We start from the raw sequence: 14,329 nt of genomic DNA, 5'->3' as shown, positions 1-14,329 counted from the left end.
AAGAAAATAGTGTGATCCTACCTTCTAGGTATCCCTTTTCGGGAAGTATACAAACGGGATTTTTATGACTTTAGAAATTCTGTTTATTTTGCACAAGACAACGCGTTTCACGGTAAAAACCGCTTCCCCAGGTCAGTAACAGTGCCTTTAAAATTATAAAAAAACACGGCGCTCAGATACAGTCAGTTTTCCTCTCCTCATAAAAAATATCATAAGTAACAACAACAAAACCATAAATACAAAACATAACATAAAACATGATATGTGGTTTAAGAAAGATACTTAAAACATAATACACAAATTATACCCATGTAAAAAAGCACTCATAAAACCTGCATGTACATATCTAAATACATACAACATCTTATAAAAGCCATAAAAGTAGCAGGGATAAGAGTATATATCTCTCATGCCCTATGTCCTAGTAGCTATATTCGCTGTGTCCAGGATAAGAGTAAGAGTAAATATTAGAAACTGGTGGTATATATTATCTGTGTACAGGATAAGGGTATAAGTGGATAATATTAAGAAAAGAAGGGGGGGGGAGGATGTGTTTTAGGGACTCCCCTTTAGTTTCCTATATCTCTGATGAATGGCTCAGGTCAGGGTGACACATACAATATGGCAGCCCATCCGCACTTGGTGTGCATGAGGACAATAATTTATCTATAATTTCCACTCCACTAGTAATATTCAGGGAAAGCCTTATAGGTTCCCTCTAACATACGGGGGCACTTATGGAAAATTATAATTCATATAATGCAGCCACCTTCTAATGTTGAGATATCTGAGGCATGGATGTAGTAACGACTAAGACTGCTCTTCCCATTCATAAATGACACTCATTATGCCAATACAACTGGCAGGATTCCCACCACTAAAAATAGCCATGCCCTTCCAGCTGGCAAATCTGTTTTGTTCATTGTAGTAACAGAATTTAAGCTCAGGAACAGTGTGCCGCCTGGCAGGACTATGATAGCTGAATATGTGTTTTTTGTTTAGCAGCAATAACATTAGATTTGTATGACTCCCACTCCTGATATATGTACGTTCATGGTGCAAGGGAAGGACCAGCTGGGACCTAATTGCAGCTTTGCTTATCATCAGATCAAATCATCAAATTATTATTTCAAACATTTGAATGTTTGTTAGCATTATAGCAGAACAAAGTCAAGAAAGGAGCATAGCATATAGAATGGTCACTATAATAAGAATGTTTAAATCTGAACTAAAGTCCTTTAACAAAAAAAAAAGTTTCCAGGTGGATCTATAGAAGTCAACATATCTGCATGTCTTTCCATAACCCGCTACTTCACAAAAGTGACCTTGAAGTGACTTGTTATGACATAAATGTGTGTGCTTAGTACCATTCTCACATAAGTCTTGCCTGTTTTTTTTCTTTCTCCCAGCAAGAGTTTATAAGCCAGGACTGTAGATCAGTTTCTCTAAAGTTGGGAAGTTTGTCCGCAGTGTAACTCCTACCGTTGTCAAATTAGAGGTCAAAAAATTCCTGCGTGGCTGAGAAAAAATGCTTGGGTGCAGGCAACAGTTCATTAGGTCATCATTTGACTCTATGGGAGCTGAATAAACATTAAAATGTTCAGTCTAGCATGTGAGACAATCAAAGCTTCAAACTTAGTCTTTATTAAAAATCCCATAAATCTTTAATTCTAATTAAGTCCTTATTATGCCTATGGATACAGTTGTTTATCTCATCAATTTCTTATATTATGTTTTAGCTTTTAATTCTAATGTGACTAGCTAAAGTGGCATAAGTAAGTGCAAATGCACTAGTGTACATTGTCCCCTGGCTGAACCCCTCTTCAGAAGCTGGCCATAAAGTGTTAGATTTATGTTAAATCAGGTGAACAATTGCATTCTCCCTGATACCAATTGTTAACCTGATCTACTATCCTTCAACAATATTGCTTGAAGTACAAAGCTACATGGCTATTAATCAGCTGCCACTATCTTCCCTTCCTATCCTCTGTGTTCTCACAGCTTCATTTAAAATGGCCTAGTAGGGCAGGAAATACAGGTACAGTGTTAGGCAATACATGGTAGATCCATAATACAGGTACACTGTCAGGTAATACATGATCGATCCATGATGCAGGTACACTGTCAGGCAATAAGTGGCATATCCATGACACCACTACACTGTCAGGCAATAAGTAGTAGATCCATGACACAGCTACACTGTCAGGCAATAAGTAGTAGATCCATGACACAGGTACGCTGTCAGGCAATAAGTAGTAGATCCATGACACAGGTACGCTGTCAGGCAATAAGTGGTAGGTCCATGACACAGGTACGCTGTCAGGCAATAAGTGGTAGGTCCATGACACAGGTACGCTGTCAGGCAATAAGTGGTAGGTCCATGACACAGGTACGCTGTCAGGCAATAAGTGGTAGGTCCATGACACAGGTACGCTGTCAGGCAATAAGTGGTAGGTCCATGACACAGGTACGCTGTCAGGCAATAAGTGGTAGGTCCATGACACAGGTACGCTGTCAGGCAATAAGTGGTAGGTCCATGACACAGGTACGCTGTCAGGCAATAAGTGGTAGGTCCATGACACAGGTACGCTGTCAGTCAATAAGTGGTAGGTCCATGATACAACTACACTGTCAGGCAGTAAGTGGTAGATACAAGAAACTGGTATGCTGTCAGGCAATAAGTGGCATATCCATGACACAGGTACGCTGTCAGGCAGTAAGTGGTAGATCCAAGAAAAGGGTACACTGTCCGGCAATAAGTGGTAGATCCAAGAAACATGTACACTGTCCGTCAACACATTGGATTGGTCAGTGTTCAACTCTGTAGCGTTTTAAAGAGTAAATGTAAGATGTTGCCACCAGTTTTTGTCTATGCTGAGCTGCTTTCTTCATTTATATTTAGTTTTGATTTGTGTAATCTCCATATATGAAAACATAAATATCAGTAGCTGTAATTTTTTTGGGGGAAAATGGGTAAGTATGGGAGTGCATGCATGCAGGAGCTTCATTTTCTAGCCCTGTGTTGTTAAAATGAATAGTATCAGAAGACCCTATTACAGCAGAAACCCTCCTTCCCCTACTACCAGTGACTATAGGAGAAATACACATTTACACCACATCTAGCATACAGAAATAATGGTGGAGAAGGAGCTGCATGTTCTGAAAGTCTCCATGTAATTTCTTCAACATGTTTATTTTTTCTCATAATCAAGAGTGAAGTGGATGGAAATTGTTCAGCAAGCTCATTTTATTTCATAATGTCACTCTGACGACATTAAACCTCTGTAAGACATGCATTTGTTTGAAAGCTGCTGGCTGAGCTCTAGTAGTGTGTAGTCACAAAAAAAGCATTAAATAGCTTACATCTAGGTGTGATTTGCCAGTCATTAAATGCTATTTACTGAGCTGTCTGTCAGCAACACATCACTACATGGGCCAACATGCTGCTAGCACTACAGACTGAATCTTTCGGCATTGGTCCCATCTCAATGCATGATGAAATGGTGTATTAATCTAGAAGAAGCAGGTATTTGTAGTTTGGGTAATTTATAACCTGCACATGTCACATTTTGATGCAGAAAGTCTGTAAAGCTGCAAGGTCTTTAGGACCAAGTGAGAAGATACAACTAGTGAAGTGATTTTGTGGTGTATATATAAAAGGCATTTTAAAATCTTTTTTGGAATTTGCAAATCACGCCTATGTATGAGGTCCGCCTCGCATCACCAATTTGTTTATAAAGCTAGCACCTGTACGTAAAGTTTTGTGTCTGGATTGTGACAAACTATATTGGACTAATTCCCCCTAACTGGCATCAAGGCTTGTTCTACTCTATCTAAATCTATTCATTCCCATGCTTTATCGCTTCAGAGTTTTATTCCGCAACATAAGCACTGGTCATAAAATTTACTAATGGAGTCGCTGTTCTGCTGAGCTTTTGTCTGCATGGGTTTGCCCATAATTGGTTTATTTTATTTTCCTTTTAATTAATTCAATTACCTTCCTTTTTCCTTATCTCATCCTGTTCTTTTTTTCTCACTCCTTCACTCCTCTTTTTCTCTCCTCCATAGACCACATAGCACACATCATTGAGCTTCTAGGCAGTATCCCAAGACACTTTGCTCTGTCTGGAAAATATTCTCGGGAATTCTTCAATCGCAGAGGTAGTACCTCTTTCTTATGGAAGGCTTTGTGATGCAGGCAGAATGAATCCATACAATCCTTTTATTGTGGGATCTACCAATGTCATTTTGATGAGAAAACTATTCTCTGTGCCTCTGGAAACAGAGGTATGGATAGAGGACATTGCTAATTATAGGGGCCATATGCAATTCACTTTTTCTCCTGAGTTTTCTCCTAGTTGCTATTTTTACAGCTTGTCATAAAATGCCTTTTAAGCCAATAGCAAGCAAGAAAATACTCAAAATAAATATCTTAGCACTTGTTCGCCAACTTTTGTGTACTTTTTCAATTGTTAAAAGCTGAAAATTTAGTTTACAGAGAAGATGAAAATTATCTCCTAGGAGATAACTCGGGTGAAAAAATGAATTGCATATGGGCCTAGGTGTTGTTTTTGTTAAATATCTTAGGATGAAAAGGACTAGCATTCTGCCATGGGCAGCAACCGACAGGCCATGCTTGGAGCATTTTTTGGTAACCCATTGAGCTAACATTCATATTTAAACTGAAATTGCAACATCTTGCTGATTGGTTCTGTCTGCACCAGGCCTGACTTCTAAAAGTATAAAATGTACTGATTGAGTTGTATGTTTCTGTTTTGCTGGCAATGTTCTCCAAACACAGATCACATAGCATTGATCACTGAACTGCTGGGAAAAATCCCTCGAAAATTTGCAGTGTTGGGAAAATATTCCAAGGATTTTTTCACCAAAAAAGGTAATCGTGATTCCGCACCAAAGAATTACTTTTTTACAGACACCAGGGTAAAACCGTTATCAATATCAAAATGTTTCTTTATCCTCTTCAGTCTAAGTGAATGTACTTATCATATTTTCTATTGGGGGAGGGGGGATATCATAAAAACTCTGAAATTAAGTAGGCCAGACACATTTTCTGTTTCAGTGGATTGTTATGTAGGTTTGGAGGGAGATGCACAGGTTAGGACCTTCTGTTAGTTTTTCTTTGCCATCTAAGAAATGAAAAATCTAGTCCCCATTAGAAAACCAGAAAAAAGTATATCAAATAGAAGTTCCACAACTACCTCCAAATGTTTGTCTCAAATTCACCTGGAGGTAAAATCTCAACCTTCATTCATACACTAGCTTTTTATCACCTTAAATGACCACTGAACATCATGTTGGGAAATTGTCCACCTACTGCAAACAGTTTCCAGTGACATTTATTCCACATGTTCTAGAAAGGAACAACTTATTAAGCACCAAAATGACTAGTGTTCAATTGTCAAGTGTGCTGCTTGCCAATCTAATTACTGTGTCCCATCACTATTAAGCCTAGTTATTGCAATCAGTGTGTTTGTTCAACATACAGACCATACAATTCCTCATAACAAAACAAAGGCAGATAAACTTAGAGGAACTTCAGTGAAAATAATATAATAAAAAAGTGCTTCATTTTTACAATAATTATGTATAAATGATTTAGTCAGTGTTTTCCCTTTGAAAAATATTTTAAATCCCTGATTTACATTCCGAGCTTTATCACATGGTGACATTTTTTTGCTGCTGGCAGGTGATGTAGTTGCTGCTTGCTTTTTTGACAGTTGGAAACACCTGTAAACAGCCATTTCCTACTACGCAACAAGGTTCACAGACAGGAAACTGTCAGGACCATGGTCCTCAGATTTTCTTGTGGAAGGGGTTTCGTCACAATATCAGCCATACAGAGCCCCCTGATGATCAGTTTGTGAAAAAGAATAGATTTCTCATGTAAAAGGGGGTATCAGCTAATGATTGGGATGACGTTCGATTCATGGTCAGTTTCTCTTTGAGATGGTTTTATTGCCCATAAACCATGACATAGGCATATATTTTTACTAATCATAAATGTGTGAAAAGTTCCTTGCATATTTCTCTGTCCAGTTTTAGTCCGAGACAATAAATTTGGAGGTAGTTGTAGAAACTACTAGTGTGCTGGGTAAGGACACCACCTTTGACATGGGAGACCAGGGTTCGCATCCTGGCTAGGGTCAGAACCTATTCAGTAAGAAGTCCTTGGGCAAGACTCCCTAACACTGCAGGGTGGCCTCTTGAGCTCTTTGAGTCCAACAGGAGAAAAGCACGCTACAAATATTCAAATTATTATTGCATATCAGTTGAATAAAGTAGCAAGGCCTTGTTATCTGAGACTTCTCCAATCTATAATTTTCCTTATACTGCTACCATGCACAGAAGCCAGCGACCATAGCTGCGGTCGGTGATTTTATGGAAGGGCTAGCAGCACACTAGAGGGTAGCGGAGCTGCAGTGAGGGCCTACATATACTGATGGGGGATGGAAAAAGCCCCAGGTAAAGATTAACTTTCAGCTAAGATACCCTTTCTAAGTCTCTAGAATGTGAATGCCTTCTAGATTGGAGAAGTCTGAGGAAAATGGCCAGGTTATCTCAGATAACCAGGCCTTGCTACTTTATTCAACTGAAAGGCATCTCCGAATGCACAAAGCTCCAAATCATGATAGGTTAACAGACTAACAGTTGGCTTCCGGCAGTGCGTCCTCTTCTTCACCTTCCCCGCCGTCAAACAAATGCATCGTGGGCAAGCACATTTATATATATATATATATAATTATTATTCTCTATATCTCTATATCCCACGCAATTCTGGACGCCAGTGACAGGAGTTCATTGGCAGAGAGGGGTGGCTATTTGACCTGATGAAGCAGGCTAGACCTCTGAAATGCATACATTTCCTTTTGAAATATATGCATTATCACCTCTGGAGGAGGTAAGTCAACCACTCCTCCATTTTTAAACTGTTTTTTTTATTTTTGGGGTTTTTTTTTTAATTATTCGTTGGCGCCTTCCACCTTGGTTTATTGCTACCCATTTTTTTGTGGTTTGGGGAGTCCCCTTCCTTCTCCTGGAGTACAACGACCATTCAACCCGACTGTGAGACAGGCTTGTAAGCCACACCTCACTTGTGCTTGGTTGTTTCTCAGGAAACTAGGTTTTGTGGGTATTACTTCAGCTATCTAGTCTTCAGTTACAAATACATTCTACACAATAATGCTGGATACACACGGTGCGTTCCCGCACTTGATTTCCCGCTCCATTCCCGGCCGCTCGATTATTTCCGAGCATTTCCGTTCACGTTTCGATGATTGTTAGGTCGATTCTCATGTAAAGTATGCCAAATCGACCTAACAATCCATCGAAACGCGAATCGGACATGTTGGAAATAATCGAGCGGCCGGGAATCGAGCGGAAAATCGAGTGCGGGAACGCATGTGTGTATCCAGTATAAGAGGCTCTCAGTTCTCTCCTTTATTTCTTCTAAGGAACACAGATAGTATTACAGTAGAATCCCTTTATAGTAAACTCCAAGGGATCAGGCAAAGTGGTTTACTATATCAGAAATTGTCATACTCCAGCACAAGCACTATAGTACTGTATCTTAATTCAGTCAATAATTGTGAGTCATTTTTTGTTTTCAATGTTTCAGCAAGTGAGCACAAACCGTGTCTAAGATCAACATGCACAGTGCTCAATATACAGGGATTTGCATGCAATAATTATGCAATTTGCACAGGAAGCATATGTCTCACCAGTTAATGCAGGTACAGTACTAATAGTGTGCTCCACATTTCTGTACAGCCTGGATGATACTGTAGTTGTGCAATCATGCACCATGCGTTACCCCCATATACATATAATGGTACTTGCCAGGGACCTGGACATTTAGTTTACTATACCAGAAGGTTTACGATAACGAGATTACGCTGTATCAGAATTTGTTGTAGCATCAATTATTGGTCCCAACTTGCTTTGTGAGCATTCAAAGATGTGGTTGGAATGTGGCTAACAGGAAATTCATAGTATGAATGTCCAGCTGACAAATCTGCAGTGATTGCCTTATGCAATCATTTAAGTGTTGACCAGAATTAAAAAAAAAAAAAAAATGTTTCCAAGACCTTATGGAATCCATGTCACTAATGCTGGGAATACACGGTACGTTTTTGCCGCTCGATTGAGCCATTTAGATGGCTCGATTGATAATTTGAGACATGCCCGATCGATTCCTCGATAATGCATAGGGAACAATTGGAAAACATAAGAAAAACAAATGGAAGAAAAGAAAATCGCCTGCAGAATCGAGCGCAGAAAACGATCGAACGGCAAAAACGTACTGTGTATTCCCAGCATTAGAATGAATCCTGTTCTGTTCTGAGGGTATTAGAAGAACCTATCCAGTATTAGTATAGTGTTCCTGTATGTGACCATGCAGTGTTAGCAACTCACGTTTTGTACAAAGAAGAAAGCTAACACTTTATTTTTTTAAGTATACGGTACTTTCTAATCATATGGGGCATTTACAAATTTCTGCTTAAAGAGGAGCTGTTAGGTATAGGGTCTCAGAGAAAATAAACACATATATCAGTAGCTAAAGATTGGCTGTACTTACATTACATATGCATTTCACTGTCCACGTTTGGATTTCACAGAATTTGTATATAGTATATGCAGAGAATGATGCTCCTGACAGCTCATGGCAGGTTCCATGTTTGTGAAGCCAAATGTGTCGTCATGTCCTGCCTGCTTCTGATCACAGAACAGCTCATACTGAATAACACTAGTTTGCAGTGAATATTAATGAGCCATGTGGCTAGGAACAATAGCGGACTCCTGCAGTGTACGCTGCCCCGAGATTTATCTGTGCTGTGGCTGGACTGAGTTTTAGAAGCTGCTGAAACTTGATCCCGTCTTCTCCTTAGCAGCCGAGGGGAGGGCCCCAGAATGCTTTGCAGTATGTTATGCGGCTTGCGTCCTGCTTAGGTCTAAGCTGTGCTGATAAGCACACATCAAAGGTAAGAGAGATCTTTATCTTCAGTAATGTCTTTTTGGCTTCCTTCTAAACTGTTTAACACAGGAGACTAGAGGTTTAAATTAGCTTCTGCAGCCTGACAGTTACTCTTTAAGGTAGCCACTAACGATAATCTTTTTCATCCGATTTTACCAAATCTATGTCGTATAAGGGTAACCTGATGAATGTATTGAATGAATACTATAGGCAGTTCCCTTATATTACATAGAAATGTTATGATTGGATGAAAAAGATTGTATCATTAGTAGCTAGCTTTAGTCTGGACCATGATCGATAAACTGCATAGCAGACAAATCCTATTTTGTCTAAGCTTTTTTTTAAATTTTACTAATTGTGTGCTTTCTTAATGTAGGAGAGCTTCGACACATCACTAAATTAAAGCCTTGGAGCCTGTTTGATGTTCTGGTGGAAAAGTATGGATGGCCACAAGAAGATGCTGCCCAGTTTACAGATTTTCTCACTCCCATGTTAGAAATGGTTCCTGAGAAACGAGCATCTGCTAGTGAGTGCCTGCGACATCCATGGTTAAGTTCATAGGAAAATTTGGTCTTCGGCATTTGCTCTGTCACTTCGGACTTAAACAAAAACTGTCACTATTTGTAACAGGACTAAGAGTGATCTGGCTTTAGCTTCAGACTTTTCTTTTAGAAGTACTTGATTTGTTCTCCTTTGCTTGGTGTGCGCTGTGGTCAATGGAAAGATTAGCCTCTATGTTTTCAGTTCTAAGATTTACTGACCCACTTTTTTTTTCTGGGGACTGGGACATGGGAGAAAAAAAAGAAAAAAAAAAAGCCTAATCTGGTCTTGTTTTTCATGTTACGTGGCATTCAGATGTCCAATTTTTTGAACAAGTACATTTTTTTTCCATGTGTCTGCCAGATTTTGTAACTATTTATGAAGATAAGTTTTAGCAGATGTTGGGTAACTCAAAGCTTTTGAAATGAATAACAGGCCTAACGTATGGGTTCTGTAACATTTTTACCTTAACCGAGGGATTACCATTCTTGTACTATATTGTATGTACATTCACTTTGTAAATGTTTATTTTCATTGACAACCTTGCAGTGCTGGTGAAGGCTGTAGTGCATCCTTCACCGATACAGCCCATAAAAGATTACCTAATGGGAAAAAGAATAGAAATTCCAAAATGGATTTGTCTCTTCCACTTTACTCTACTGAGCTTTCTGCATGTAATAAATTAAATCTGTTTTCATTTCTCTTTATATTTCCTCCAAAAGATGCACCATCAGGGTTTTTTTTTACCTTTTTATTTCATGTAAAAGAAGCTGCTCCTCCCCTTCATTTTTATTAATTTAATTTTTTTCAGCAATGCCCAAAATGGCACTTTAGGAAGGCTGAATTCTTGGAGGTTTAAACCAATGTATGCACATGACAATAATATTCATGATATTATGTAGGCATTAGATGACTTACTGCTGCAGCTACATTTTGACTTTTCAGGTGAGGTCAAGGCCATCTAGGCATACTTTCAGCTACCTCCTCTCAGTAAAACACATCAGTCTACACATTCTCAAGAGACCAGTCGCACTGTATGCTCGATGAACTTGCCTCATCTCTATCTCTCTCTGGGATAAAGCACACGAGTTTATGGAGAGAGAACCTGTTTCCATAGAAATACACTCCCAATGCTGGAGTGCTTTTTTTTAATTTATATTTTTGTCCTTTTTGAAAATAATCCCTGTTTCATACCTGCATTCAGTATCTGTACTACACCTGAATTCTGATAGGCCTGAGAAAAGATGACCAGTGATTTCTTGATGCTAGTACTGAGGTCTGCAAAAGAAGTGGCTGCCAGGGAAAAGCATTGGAAGGAGGTAGCATTGTTGAAAGCAGTGAAATGAGGACTTGTGGCGAGTACAAAAGAACAGTTTAGTTGTGGTGTATTATCCCAGAGGGTGAATATATAATTTCATAAAGTTTTCATCTTATTTGTGCCGACTTATAATAGGTAGTATCCTTCTAAGAACCTATTAATGTTGTACGTTGCATTAGCTATGGAAATTGCCACTGGGAATATATTGTGTGTAATGTTCAAGGTAACATTTTATTATATTTTTGCACATATGCAGAATAACTTAATAAAGATTTTAAAACCAACATAAATGCTTTGATCTGTAGTGCGGTGGGCCTAGTAGCTCTTTACATGTTCTATTTTGGCCATGAAATAATTCATTACACTACTGCTTAGGTGTACATATGATTCAGCATTATTTTTTTAAAAGAACTGCACTGGTTACATGTATTTTCGATAAACTATTTAGTAATTTGTTTTCCCTTTTAAACATTACGTACTCCCTTTACAATGCAGAACAAAAGTATACAATGTTAGTTGATGCAGGTTTTAGAATGTAAGCAGAGATATTTAACCCTTTTTTTCTAAGAATCTGTGGACTGAATGTATTTTTTTTCTGGTTTTACAATCTATGGTGCCACCACTCTGTTTCTTGACTTATCCATTACGGTTTAAGCCTTTGCAATAATTAGATGTGAAAATACCCAGTGTTGTAACAGTTACCAATTGTGGTTAAGGTGCTTGCAGTTGTCCAATAAAATGTTTTTTTTTATAGTGTGTGATTTTTACATTTTTCTGGTTTACATGCCTGTTTGTAGCCTGGTAAATGTGTTGGGCACAAACCAACAAGTTTAGCAAAATTGCTCCTTTAAGTACTTATTTGTTTTGGTGCTGCCTCAGTGAAGAACCCCAAGGTATTGCCTCTAAAACGGGGGTCCCCAAACTTTTTGGGTCAAGGGCCGGGTCGACATACTTCAGATTGCTGGGGGGCCTGGAGATGCATAAAATGTTGAAAAACTTTACATTGAATCTAGGTATTGATTTCCCCCAATCATGCCTGGAGGAGAAGTCCCGGCAGCAGCCATTCAGTGCGTGCGGTGCCTGAAGAACGTCTTTGTGCGCCAGACAGTGAAGCATACCCAGGTGACAACCTGCAGTCCAGTTGGACAGCAGTGTCACCTGATGCAGAATTGGAAGCCAGTGAATGACTTCTTACTGGCTTCTACAGTATGTGGATGGGTGGTGCCAGCACTTATTCTATATATGGGCCGCCAATATTTAAAGGTGCAGTGGCCCACATCTACAGTATAAGTTATACATTTTGTGGGGGGGGGGGGCCGGTAAAAATGCCTCGGGGGGCCACATTTGGCCCGAGGGCCTTAGTTTGAGTGCCACTGCTCTAAAAACAAATGTCACCCTCTTTGAAGTTTTTCATATTTTACGGTCTTAGATCATTTACTTGGAGTGGCAATGTTTATTTTGTATGTTGATTCAAGGTAGTAGACTTTTTTTTTTAAACTGCTTTTTAATATTAAAATAGTGTTCCTAAAATGCTGTTCCTGTCATAGTTGAATTGGTATGCAATAACCAGAAATCTGTAGCGCTTCTATTTGCCACCATTTAAACTCAAGCTGGAATTTTCTTGTGTTTTTAAAATATTTTTTTTTCCCCTTATAAGAAATTGCATATTTTCTGAAATATTCACCAAGCATATGTAAATATTTTGATTTGCAACGTAAACATTTTTGTGGGGTGCACTGAAGGGACCAGGAAAGGAGGTACAATTTGGCATTTTGGGGAACACAAGGGCTGGTTTCCATTCTATAGCACCTTTGCTAAGGCAGAGATGCTTCAGCAGTAAAAATCCCATTAACCACTTGCCGACCGCGCACTCATACCGCGCGTCGGCAAAGTGGCAGCTGCAGGACCAGCGACGCAGTTCTGCGTTGCCGGCTGCAGGCTAATTAATCAGGAAGCAGCCGCTCGCGCGAATGGCTGCTTCCTGTCAATTCACGGCGGGGGGCTCCGTGAATAGCCTTCGGGCCGCCGATCGCGGCTCGAAGGCTAAATGTAAACACAAGCGGAAATAATCCGCTTTGTTTACATTGTACGGCGCTGCTGCGCAGCAGCGCCGCAAGGCAGATCGGCGATCTCCGGCCAATCAGCGGCCGGGGATCGCCGCAATGTGACGGGACAGCCTGTCACTGGCTGCACAGGACGGATAGCGTCCTGTGCAGCCCAGATCACCAGGGGGGACAGGGAGGAGAGGGGGGGGGGAAATCTCGCTGCGGAGAGGGGCTTTGAGGTGCCCCCCCCCCCCCCCGCAACACCCATCAGGCAGGAGCAATCAGACACCCCCCCCCCCAGCACATCATCCCCCTAGTGGGGAAAAAAGGGGGGCTATCTGGTCGCTCTGCCTGCACCCTGATCTGTGCTGGGGGCTGTAGAGCCCACCCAGCACAGATCAGCTAAAACAGCGCTGGTCCTTAAGGGGGGGGGGGAAGGGTGGGTCCTCAAGAGGTTAAAAGGACATCATCCAGTAAACTAGACACCCCATTTGTTCTTAGCATTTAGATTTCTCTAAGGGCTGGAACCCACAGGAGCGCTTTTGGCAGCGTTTTGGCAGCACTGCGATACGCTAGCAGTTTGCCAAAACGCTGGGCTAATGTTAATGGATGGGGCAAGTTCCACAGGAGCGTTTGCGTTTCCCAGAAACGCAAACGCAGGACCTGCAGCATTTTGGGAGCGTTAGCGCTTCAATGTAAAGTATTGAAACGCTAGCAGAAACGCTCAGCAAAACCTAAACTGAGCGGTTTTGCTAGCGTTTTGCGGTTCAGCACACTGTAACAAAATGAAAAATAATTCACAGGACCAATCAGGATAAAAACGCAAAACGCAAAACGCTAGGCACCCGCTGGGGAAAAAAATACAATGTTGCAAAACACGACCAAAAACGCGCATGAATCCGCTTGCAAACCGCTCAGACAAAACGCTAGCGGTTGCGTTTTGCGTTTGCGGTTTTCAGTGGGTTCCAGGCCTAATTGTCATCTGGGACAACCTGAGATCCGGTCCCGCCCAGAATCTGGGGAAACCTAATCCCAAGAAGTTTAAAAGCCCCCGCCCTCCCTCAATCCTCAGTTAATCTGTGTTTCCATGACGGAAACACCTAAGAAGCAAGCTCCTGTTTGTTTTCTTTGCTTTTTACTCACCAGAGGGTGAGTTTGTGTCCAAAGAGGTTTAGGTGGCTTTGTTGGGCGTAGGACAGGAGGTAACGCCGGCTACAGACCTCCGATTGATGCAGTTTGCGGCAGGGCTGTGGAGTCGGAGTCGTGGAGTCGGGCAATTTTGGGTGCCTGGAGTCGGGAAAAAAATGCACCGACTCCTAATGAATTTGTAACTGTAATTAAAATAGAAACTATGATAAAATGTTCTATTTCTCAGATAATAGTCATTAAAAATAATGTATATATACAGTATATATACAGTAATAGCCGTGCTTA

The 14,329-nt window shown here is 40.5% G+C and overlaps 1 protein-coding gene across 12 annotated transcripts in view; it reads left to right on the top strand.

Moving 5' to 3' along the window:
* The window catches only part of SRPK2 (SRSF protein kinase 2), a 212,137-nt gene extending 200,534 nt beyond the window's left edge, over positions 1 to 11,603 (top strand). For 8 of the 12 annotated variants that reach the window (XM_068276255.1, XM_068276249.1, XM_068276247.1 and 5 more), the window contains 2 exons: positions 4,069 to 4,161; positions 9,369 to 11,603. In XM_068276255.1, coding sequence (XP_068132356.1) covers positions 4,069 to 4,161; positions 9,369 to 9,553 — 278 coding nt within the window. In that variant the 3' untranslated portion in view covers positions 9,554 to 11,603. Of the gene's footprint in view, positions 1 to 4,068; positions 4,162 to 4,801; positions 4,895 to 9,368 lie in introns of all 12 variants that reach the window. The other 4 variants (XM_068276250.1, XM_068276257.1, XM_068276246.1 and 1 more) reach the window with 2 other exon arrangements.
* Positions 11,604 to 14,329: the final 2,726 nt, after the last annotated feature.

This window comes from Hyperolius riggenbachi, chromosome 3 (assembly GCF_040937935.1).
Source record: "Hyperolius riggenbachi isolate aHypRig1 chromosome 3, aHypRig1.pri, whole genome shotgun sequence".
Lineage (NCBI taxonomy): Eukaryota > Metazoa > Chordata > Amphibia > Anura > Hyperoliidae > Hyperolius > Hyperolius riggenbachi.
This window is presented reverse-complemented; position numbering and strand designations above follow the sequence as displayed.